Genomic DNA, 11,617 nt, shown 5'->3' on the forward strand with positions numbered 1-11,617 from the left:
ACTCTACGGCAATAAATTTGACAATCTGGAAGAAATGGATGCATTCCTAGAAACATATAAACTACCACAACTGAACCAGGAAGAAATAGAAAGCCTGAACAGACCCATAACCAGTAAGGAGATTGAAACAGTCATTAAAAATCTCCAAACAAACAAAAGCCCAGGGCCAGACGGCTTCCCGGGGGAATTCTACCAAACATTTAAAGAAGAACTAATTCCTATTCTCCTGAAACTGTTCCAAAAAATAGAAATGGAAGGAAAACTTCCAAACTCATTTTATGAGGCCAGCATCACCTTGATCCCAAAACCAGACAAGGATCCCACCAAAAAAGAGAGCTATAGACCGATATCCTTGATGAACACAGATGCGAAAATACTCAACAAAATACTAGCCAATAGGATTCAACAGTACATTAAAAAGATTATTCACCACGACCAAGTGGGATTTATTCCAGGGCTGCAAGGTTGGTTCAACATCCGCAAATCAGTCAATGTGATACAACACATCAATAAAAGTAAGAACAAGAACCATATGATACTCTCAATAGATGCTGAAAAAGCATTTGACAAAGTACAACATCCCTTCCTGATCAAAACTCTTCAAAGTGTAGGGATAGAGGGCACATACCTCAATATCATCAAAGCCATCTATGAAAAACCCACCGCAAATATCATTCTCAATGGAGAAAAACTGAAAGCTTTTCCGCTAAGGTCAGGAACACGGCAGGGATGTCCATTATCACCACTGCTATTCAACATCGTACTAGAGGTCCTAGCCTCAGCAATCAGACAACAAAAGGAAATTAAAGGCATCCAAATCGGCAAAGAAGAAGTCAAATTATCACTCTTTGCAGATGATATGATACTATATGTGGAAAACCCAAAAGAGTCCACTCCAAAACTGCTAGAACTTATACAGGAATTCAGTAAAGTGTCAGGATATAAAATCAATGCACAGAAATCAGTTGCATTTCTCTACACCAACAGCAAGACAGAAGAAAGAGATATTAAGGAGTCAATCCCATTTACAATTGCATCCAAAACCATAAGATACCTAGGAATAAACCTAACCAAAGAGACACAGAATCTATACTCAGAAAACTATAAAGTACTCATGAAAGAAATTGAGGAAGACACAAAGAAATGGAAAAATGTTCCATGCTCCTGGATTGGAAGAATAAATATTGTGAAAATGTCTATGCTACCTAAAGCAATCTACACCTTTAATGCAATTCCTATCAAAGTACCATCCATCTTTTTCAAAGAAATGGAACAAATAATTCTAAAATTCATATGGAACCAGAAAAGACCTCGAATAGCCAAAGGGATATTGAAAAAGAAAGCCAACGTTGGTGGCATCACAATTCCGGACTTCAGGCTCTATTACAAAGCTGTCATCATCAAGACAGCATGGTACTGGCACAAAAACAGACACATAGATCAATGGAACAGAATAGAGAGCCCAGAAATAGACCCTCAAATCTATGGTCAACTAATCTTCGACAAAGCAGGAAAGAATGTCCAATGGAAAAAAGACAGCCTTTTCAATAAATGGTGCTGGGAAAATTGGACAGCCACATGCAGAAAAATGAAATTGGACCATTTCCTTACACCACACACAAAAATAGACTCAAAATGGATGAAGGACCTCAATGTACGAAAGGAATCCATCAAAATCCTTGAGGAGAACACGGGCAGCAACCTCTTCGACCTCTGCCGCAGCAACATCTTCCTAGGAACAACGCAAAAGGCAAGGGAAGCAAGGGAAAAAATGAACTACTGGGATTTCATCAAGATCAAAAGCTTTTGCACAGCAAAGGAAACAGTTAACAAAATCAAAAGACAACTGACAGAATGGGAGAAGATATTTGCAAACGACATATCAGATAAAGGACTAGTGTCCAGAATCTATAAAGAACTTAGCAAACTCAACACCCAAAGAACAAATAATCCAATCAAGAAATGGGCAGAGGACATGAACAGACATTTCTGCAAAGAAGACATCCAGATGGCCAACAGACACATGAAAAAGTGCTCCATATCACTCGGCATCAGGGAAATACAAATCAAAACCACAATGAGATATCACCTCACACCAGTCAGAATGGCTAAAATCAACAAGTCAGGAAATGACAGATGCTGGCGAGGATGCGGAGAAAGGGGAACCCTCCTACACTGTTGGTGGGAATGCAAGCTGGTGCAGCCACTCTGGAAAACAGCATGGAGGTTCCTCAAAATGTTGAAAATAGAACTGCCCTATGACCCAGCAATTGCACTATTGGGTATTTACCCTAAAGATACAAATGTAGTGATCCAAAGGGACACATGCACCCGAATGTTTATAGCAGCAATGTCCACAATAGCCAAACTATGGAAAGAACCTAGATGTCCATCAACAGATGAATGGATCAAGAAGATGTGGTATATATACACAATGGAATACTATGCAGCCATCAAAAGAAATGAAATCTTGCCATTTGCGACAACATGGATGGAACTAGAGCGTATCATGCTTAGCGAAATAAGTCAAGCAGAGAAAGACAACTATCATATGATCTCCCTGATATGAGGAAGTGGTGATGCAACATGGAGGCTTAAGTGGGTAGAAGAATAAATGAAACAAGATGGGATTGGGAGGGAGACAAACCATAAGTGACTCTTAATCTCACAAAACAAACTGAGGGTTGCTGGGGGGAGGGGGTTTGGGAGAAGGGGGTGGGATTATGGACATTGGGGAGGGTATGTGATTTGGTGAGTGCTGTGAAGTGTGTAAACCTGGTGATTCACAGACCTGTACCCCTGGGGATAAAAATATATGTTTATAAAAATAAAAAATTTAAAAAAAAAAAATAAAATAAAATCCAAAAACTGTGATTCTAAAATACATCTGTCCTCAAGGACTTTCAATTACAGAGATTGTGGGTCCATATGGATATTAACACACCATTCTTCTTTCCTTGGCCTTTTAGGAAATTAAAATAGGTAAGTCAAAGTAAGTAAATGGTAAGAGTGGTTTGACCTAACGTCACTTAGTTCATCTGTAAAAGTCTTCATTTCAAATGACTCTACAATAATTAATTATAAAGGTGAGAAAGAATAAAGTTGCTTACAAAAGTGTACTTAAAGAGGTCTGAAAGTCAAAACAGTCAAAATAAATTGTTGGGCAATATGCCAAAAGAAATTACAAGATGTTATAGGAGTAAAGCTGGCAAGTCATTAGAGCACACTGATATGGTTGTCTGGAAAGAAGAGAGGGCAAGGCCTGTCAAAAACAATCTCACCTTGAACCTGACTACAACAGAATGTGTATTTACTTATTCACTTAAAGGCTTTACCTACAAAACAGACCTACTAGCACTGACCATGGATTTTTCTAGCAGAGTGCCATTAAGGATGAATGAACGTGTTTAAAGAATGGTATATTAATAGCAGTAATGTCCCCTCTGTCCAGTCCTGAATAAGCTTTACTCGGCTAGCCAATTCCCAATTTTTAGCTAATAAGAATAACACTGCTTGGTGTGAGACGAAACACAAAACAAGTAAGGGTTTAGAACTTGCAGTCCCTGAGGTCTTATAACAAAGGGCAGGGATTGCATCTCCTGGGTCCTGGCCTCATTCTTACATCAATGATTACGTTCAAGCTCCCTAGATCCCTCCAGTGCGCTGCTTCATTTCTTATTCTCAGCTGTTGTGCCATGAGCACCTGCCAAGTTTCTCTTAAATTCCTCTTGGATGAATTTTCAGGCAGTTTCCAAAGTATTTCCCTTTTGTGATAAGGACTCTGCAACGTATTTCAGGTGAGGCATTTAAAATCCCACTCATAATTGTTTGAAATCTTCCCTCATTCAAGCTGTCAGAGTTTGACAGCCCCGGTTCTGTTGTTATGCACTATTAAATGGAAGCTGCTCTCCAGCCTAGGGGTACCTTTCTTTTCAGTGGGAAAATGGGTGAAGCTTATTGGGGATCCTTGGGGAAGGCAACCCAGTACAAATGGGAGTTTCAGCAGGAGGAATGAAAATAATTCCCTTTCTGAAAGCTCAAATCTACAAAATTTTTAAATGTGTTGACAATGTTGCATTTTGATGCTCCCATTCCTATTTCTGAGTTTCAAAATAACTTTGAAGTGTGCAATTTTATAGGTCAGAATATAAGAAAGGCACACGTGTGTTTGTATTTTAAGTTTGGGGTTTCTTTAAAAGCCACAGAATAGTAAATGTTTTGAAGATACTATTTTCTGCATTTAGGTGAGGGTAGAGATAGGGAAAAAGATATGATGGCTTTTCCATTTGATTTCTATTTCTGATAAATACCCTAATGACTTCTGATGCACGACTCAGAGGTCATTACAAAGCAGTATTACTAATCTAGATGGAAACAAATTTCAATCTGGGACAGTAATACATCTTACAGCTCGTAAACACATTGTATCCAATTACCTTGATATGCTTTACATGATAAGAGCAATTACAAAATATCTGGAAGAATTGATGTGCTGAGGGTAATTATTTTAATTTATTCACACCTAGATAGTGAGTTAAGATATGAGGTATACTTCCATGAGCAGTTCTTTCTTCTGGAGATATGCATCCATTTATTCACTCAGTAAACATATCGTTAGTGTTCTTCAGATATTATGCTAAAAATAGGTACTATAGAACACACCACAAAAGCATAAACTCTATTCTAAAGACCTTACACACCCTAAAAGACATGAAGCTCATACATAAATAAAAGTAACAGTGAGAATGGAATAAGTACTGTAAGAAGGATATAAACTACTCCTATTATAGAAAATCACTTGGAATGAAGAGAATACTTCCAGCTTGGGAAGCTTCTGGGGAGAGGCTAAATTTGAGCTAGACATTAAGGTGGGATTTGGGTAGCAGGGGGCAGCACAAGAAGACACACCTGAAAGGGAGAGAGCAATCCAGGCTGAAGGATGCCGTGAGTCAAGGCAAGAAGATTGAGAAGCACAGGGCATACACAGGCAACAACCACCTACAATGCAGTGTGGACCCAAGGTAGGGAATATAAAGGTGAACAGAGGGAGAGAAAGCTGAGAAGGCTGGCAGCGAGCCAGGTTATGGGGAAAGCTTGGCAAAGCGCAAAGCTAAGGAGTTTGAACTTTATTAATAAGCACTGGGGAGCCATTAAAGGTTTTTGAGAATAAAATGATAAAATGACATGAGGATATTAAAAAGATTAATCAGTCAGCAGTGTGATGAATAGATAGGAAAGGTGAAAAAAAGTGAAGCAGGAAGAGGCAAGCAGCCACACACGGGTGCCTAGTGAGGTGAGACTACGGCAGGAAGGAGCAGGAGCAGCGGCAACAGGCGTGGGCGGGCCATGGGTCTGAGAGTCCGCGACCCGCGTGCGTGGGCAGGCTGAGCTGAGAAGAGAGGCTCGGTGGGAAAGGAGAAGCTGCACATACAGGGAATGTGTGGGAAAGTGATGAAGGACTTCTGAGTGAAGGTGGGGGCAGTGCACAATGGGAGCAAACGGGATTTCCTGAGTGGGAGTGCTAGAAACCAGCTCAGAGTGTGGACTGGGAGCACAATCAGGGATTTGGCAGAGAAGGAAGAACGTCTAAAACAAGCAATGTGAAGAAAAGACTGGAGAAGACTCTAGCAGACAAATGTGCAAATGGCCAGCCAAATTAATATGCCTCACTCAAATTGCTAGTGCATGAAATGGCACTGAAAGCTGTCAGGAAAATGAGTGGATAAGAGTGGTAGGTTAGAAATTCCAACAAAAAACCCTGTGGCATAAATAGCTCCACTTAAAGCGGCAGCATCCTGAAAGTCAAAAAATTTGGAAACTATTTAACGATTTGGTATAAATGAAGTGAAATTGTCTTATATGAGCCTTCCCTATTTAATTAGCTAAGTAAACGTATGTGTGTATTTTATGTATGTATGTACATTATGTATATATGTAATAGGGAAAACCTTGTTTTATTATTAAGAAACACATATTAAATAACTCTAGCACATGATACTGATTTTCTTCCCATATAAAACTCTCTGTTCACTTGAAAGGCTCCCTGTTCACAAGAAAGGTGTCACAAGCAAAAGGTGTGTTCAGTGTGGACAGTAGTGATGATGTATGTATGTAACATTCTCTGAAACCAGTCGCTCAAAGATAGGTATGGAAGAGGAAGTCTGCCTCCTCTTTGGGGAGCTGATACTTGTCTTCAGCTCCAGGGTAATAGGTTCGTTAATTTAAGCCCTCCTAGGTGAACCAGAGCTGGCCCTTCCTTTTTTCTTTTTTTCTCTACTTTTCACAACTATGGGTTTTCCTTCAAGTACGAACACACCATATTAGAAGCAGAAGGAAAGGGCTAAGCCCTCCACTATCCACTTTCTGGGAGATGAAAATGAATGTGTTTTCAGAAAGATCTAAATTCTGTCAAGCATAATAACCTTAAAAGAGAAGCTATAATGACATATGTATTTGTTTTCTATGAATACACATATGGCATGATATACAACAGGTTGCACTTTGCTTGTGGGGGATGCAGATTTTTTTAAGCTGCTAATATACAAATAGCTATCAATTGCAAAATTTTCTTCTATAGCTAGGGTATCCGCTATACCTTTCCTCCTTCCAGTTCCTGTCATCTCCAGCACACAAATACTCCTTTGAATTCAAGGTCTAGGTGAACTGATGTCACTATTAAAAACTAGGAAAAGAAAAGCTTTATGTTTCTCAGTGTTGACTCTTATAAAATATGTAATGGAAGAAATTATAAATTATATATTTAGGGTCAGAATACATGTTTCAGTCCACACATGCCAAAGAACATTGTTACCAACAAATAAGTTCATTGAGACATAGGCACTAATTTAATAAAATAAACACGAATCAGTGTTGCCCTGGGAAAACAGGTACTGAAGATGCTGGTGGCTTGTACTAATTAGAACGTTCACACACACACACATTGTGTGCCCTTACACAAACTGGTGCTTATTAGTGTCTTGAAATAAGACACAAAGCAGGTTAACACAGAAGAACTAGAAGTCAAGAAATTTACATTTTTGGGTTACATTTAAAGGAGAGATTAGGGGCACCTGGGTGACTCAGTCTGTAAAGTTCCTGCCTTTAGCTCAGATCATGATGCCAGGGTTCTGGAATTGAGTCCCACATTGGACTCCCTGCTGAGCCCACTTCTCCCTCTCCCTCTCCATGCTTCTCCCCCTGTTTGTTCTGTCAAATAAATAAATAAAATTTTAAAAATAAATAAAAATAAAGAAGAGATGAGAAGAAAAACCCTTATTAGAAAATCCTTTTGGGGGCACCTCAGTGGCTCTGTGACTTAAGTCTCTGCCTTTGGCTCAGGTCATGATCTCAGGGTCCTGAGATTGAGCCCCGCATCGGGCTCTCTGCTCAGCAAGGAGCCTGCTTTCCCCTCTCTCTCTGCCTGCCTCTCTGTCTACTTGTGATCCCTCTTTCTGTGTCAAATAAATAAAGTCTTTTAAAAAAAATTAAAAATAGACTCTCTGCTCTTCCCCATTAGACAGATAGCCACATCTTCAGGTGCAGTGCCAGCCACGTGCCTGAGACATGATGGTGAAGGTTGGAGTGAACGGATTTGGCCGTATTGGGCGCCTGGTCACCAGGGCTGCTTTTAACTCTGGTAAAGTGGATACTGTCACCATCAATGACCCTTTCATTGATCTCAACTACATGGTCTACATGTTCCAGTATGATTCTACCCACGGTAAATTCCACGGCACAGTCAGGGCTGAGAACGGGAAGCTTGTCATTAATGGGAAGTCCATCTCCATCTTCCAGGAGCGAGATCCCGCCAACATCAAATGGGGCGATGCTGGTGCTGAGTATGTTGTGGAGTCCACTGGTGTCATCACCACCATGGAGAAGGCTGGGGCTCACTTGAAGGGTGGGGCCAAGAGGGTCATCATCTCTGTTCCTTCTGCTGATGCCCCAGTGTTCGTGATGGGTGTGAACCATGAGAAGTATGACAACTCCCTCAAGATTGTCAGCAATGCCTCCTGTACCACCAACTGCTTGGCTCCTCTAGCCAAGGTCATCCATGACAACTTCGGCATTGTGGAGGGACTCATGACCACCGTCCATGCCATCACTGCCACCCAGAAGACCGTGGATGGCACCTCTGGGAAGCTGTGGCGTGACGGCCAAGGGGCTGCCCAGAACATCATCCCTGCTTCCACTGGTATGGCCAAGGCTGTAGGCAAAGTCATCCCTGAGCTGAATGGGAAGCTCACTGGCATTGCCTTCCGTGTCCCCACCCCCAATGTGTCTGTTGTGGATCTGACCTGCCACCTGGAGAAAGCTGCCAAATATGATGACATCAAGAAGGTGGTGAAGCAGGCATCAGAGGGCCCCCTTAAGGGCATCCTGGGGTATACTGAGGACCAGGTTGTCTCCTGCGACTTCAACAGTGACACCCACTCCTCTACCTTCGATGCTGGGGCTGGCATTGCTGGGGCTGGCATTGCTCTCAATGACCACTTTGTCAAGTTTATTTCCTGGTATGACAATGAATTTGGCTACAGCAACCGGGTGGTGGACCTTATGGTCCACATGGCCTCCAAGGAATAAGAGACCCCTGAACCACCAGCCCCAGCCAGAGCAAGAAGAAGAAAGAGGCCCTCAGCTGCTGGGGAATCCCTGCCCTAACTTATCCCCTAAAACACTGAGAATCTCCCAACCTCCACTATTTCCATCCCAGACCCCTGAAGAAGGGGAGGGGCTTGGGGAGCCCTACCTTGTCATGTACCATCAATAAAGTATACTGCACCCAGCCAAAATAAATAAATAAATAAATAATAAAATAAAAAATAAACAAAAAAATTTTTTTAAAAGAAAATCCTTCTGCCTATCTTTGGAAAGTAAACAATTAACTAGCATACCTAAACTGCTCAAACTCTGCACTTTCCATTGTCTTCAGGACTGGCCCTTGGTCCAGCTCCTGGGATATGAACTCTGAGCCCTTGGAATACCTTACCTGACAAGAGCGTCTTTGTATTCCTGAAGCTTTGGGCCATGCCAGATAGTTTAGGCTAATAATGTGATTCATGGTGAATGCCTATTTTTGTATGCCTGGGCTTTGCATCACACTATAGAAGCTTGACCTTTAGAAGCCTGAAGACTGGGTAGCTAAATTCAGTCATGAAAGTGCTAGATGTCTACATGACAGACCCCAATAAAAACCCTGGACACCAAGGCTTGGGTGAGCTTCCCTGGCTGGAAATACTTGGCAAGTTTTACACACGTCAATGTTAAGAAATTTCAGTACTAGCCCTGAGACCCTATTAAGATAGGACAACTGGAAGCTTATTCCTGGTCTCTTCTGGACTCTGCCCTATGCATCTTTTTTCCTTACTAATTTTAGTCTGATTTCTTTGCTGTAACAAAACCTAATTGTAAGTGTAACAGTCTTCCAAATTCTGTGATCCCTTCTAGTGAAACACTGAACCTGACAGAGGTTTCAGAAAGGCCTAATACTTCCTTTAAAAAATATATATATTCATTTTTTTAGAGAGAGGGCATCAGGGTGGGGAGAGGCAGAGGGAGATGGGGAGAGAGAATCTTAAGGAGACTCTACACTAAGTATAGAGCCCAACACAGAACTCGATTTCACAAAGGTGAGATCATGACCTGAGCCAAAATCAAGATTCACATGTTCAACAGTGTAAGCTACCCTGGCGCTGCACTCTAAAACTTTCTATTCCTCTTCCCTACTTTGTTTTCTTATCATAGCACTTAATATTACCAAAATTATTCAATGACATTTTGTATGGTCTTATGTCTTATCATATTATACATATTTTTCATATTATTTCAATTATACTCTCTCCCTGTGCCCCACCCAAACATACACACACTCACAATTAACTGTAGATTTCCTCGAGGGTAGGACTTTGTCCTTTTCACTGTTAAGTCTCTGGCACTCCGAATAGAATCTAGCACATAAGAGGTATTCAGTAAATATCTGTGGACTGATCAAATGAATGAATGAAACAAATACATGGTTAGATCTGAAAAGACAAATTACAGTCTAGTTTATCAAGTACTATCACTATGTGTAAATAGTTCTCTATACTGAGAAAAGGTAATTCTCAATCTCCTAATGACTTTTAGCTTGGCCATTAGCAATTGTGGCCACTTGTCACTTTACTTGGTTTTCCTGTCCCTGCAAATAAAGCTTAGGTTAAATAAAATGGGAAGTGAATTTGAATTATTTTTAGTATTTGGAAGAATGAGTGAGCAAAATTACTCTAATAATTACTTTTCTTCAAAACTACCTTCTTTAGGTAAACTCAACTGTTCCACATTTACTACAGGCTTTCTGTAAAAAAATATCTAATTAAATAATTACTTAAATTAGAGTAAAGACCCTGGTTTGTGTTAAAAGAGTAAGCCAAAAGGTTAATAATCCTCTCAGTAATCTATACTAATTCCTCCATTTCTGCACCTGGTAAACTTCCAGTTCCTCTTCAGACCCACACTGAAGCTCTTACAGCTCTTACAGAATGTCCCTCCCTCTGCACTCCCAAAGATCTCTTTCCATCTCACCGGGCCACAGGTCACATTGCAATGACAAAGTATTTATTTACCTTCCTTTCTAATTTATAGGATTGTGAGCTAGTCATGGTTAAGATAGTACTTAACTGGTGTTTCTGGTCTGCCCTGGCACATAGAAAGCACTCACTAAATGTTGGCTACATAAATGAGCTAATAAATAAATAAGGAAAAGAACAAATAAATACACACTAATCTTGGGCTCATGAAGAAAACTTAACTATGTAAGAGAAATGAACAGTTCTATTTGCAAAGTCTTCAAAATAATTCTTCCTTATTAAGAGATTAGACAAGCAGAGTGCTGGACTAAATTTTATCCCAGAAAAGCTTGATGTTTTCCAGACATCAAACTCTCATTGATATTATGATAAAACTTCATTGATAGTATGAGGGTGAGGAATAAATTGTATGGTCTATTGATTGGCACATGGAAGAATAATAAAAACCACTCAGGCTAGGGGTGCCTGAGTGGTGCATTTGGTTAGCTATCTGAGACACGGTTTCTGTTCAGGTCATGATCTCAGGGTCATGAGATCAAGCCCTGTGTTGGGCTCCTGCTCAGTGGCGCAGTGCTAAGTCAGCTTGGGAGTGTCTCTCCCTCTCTACTTGCCCCTCCCCCCTCTCTAAAATAAATAAATCTTAAAAACAAAACAAAACAAAAACCTCAGGCTAGCTAATAATTATAAAGCTGTAGTTCTCTTTCTCAGACATACGCAGATTTCTGAATTAGGATGGTAGACCTGAATAAACAACAAAACAATAATATCTTATTGCCAAAAATCAACCCATGATTACGTGTAGTTTAAATTTCTACGAAAACTGGCAGGAAGGTATTGGAGGAAGCTACAATGATACTAATGATAAGAGTCAACTTCAAAATATTTCAGGGCCTGGTGTAGCTATATCAACCAGCAAACTTGGGTGCCTTTACTTCCTGAAATGGTCTTTCCAGAAGTACTGTTTGGGGAGGTAGTCGCTTCTCTCAACCAATATTTAAGAAGCATCTATCACATGAGAGACTTTGTACTAAGCTCTATGTGGGCTATGGAGA

At 40.5% G+C, this 11,617-nt stretch overlaps 1 protein-coding gene across 1 annotated transcript; it reads left to right on the plus strand.

Moving 5' to 3' along the window:
• The first annotated feature begins 7,533 nt into the window (after positions 1-7,533).
• LOC131999615 (glyceraldehyde-3-phosphate dehydrogenase-like) lies at positions 7,534-8,598 on the plus strand. The gene has a single exon (XM_059372483.1). The coding sequence runs from the start codon at positions 7,564-7,566 to the stop codon at positions 8,581-8,583; it is 1,020 nt and encodes a 339-aa protein (XP_059228466.1). The 5' UTR covers positions 7,534-7,563; the 3' UTR covers positions 8,584-8,598.
• Positions 8,599-11,617: the final 3,019 nt, after the last annotated feature.

Source organism: Mustela nigripes, chromosome 13 (genome assembly GCF_022355385.1).
Source record: "Mustela nigripes isolate SB6536 chromosome 13, MUSNIG.SB6536, whole genome shotgun sequence".
Lineage (NCBI taxonomy): Eukaryota > Metazoa > Chordata > Mammalia > Carnivora > Mustelidae > Mustela > Mustela nigripes.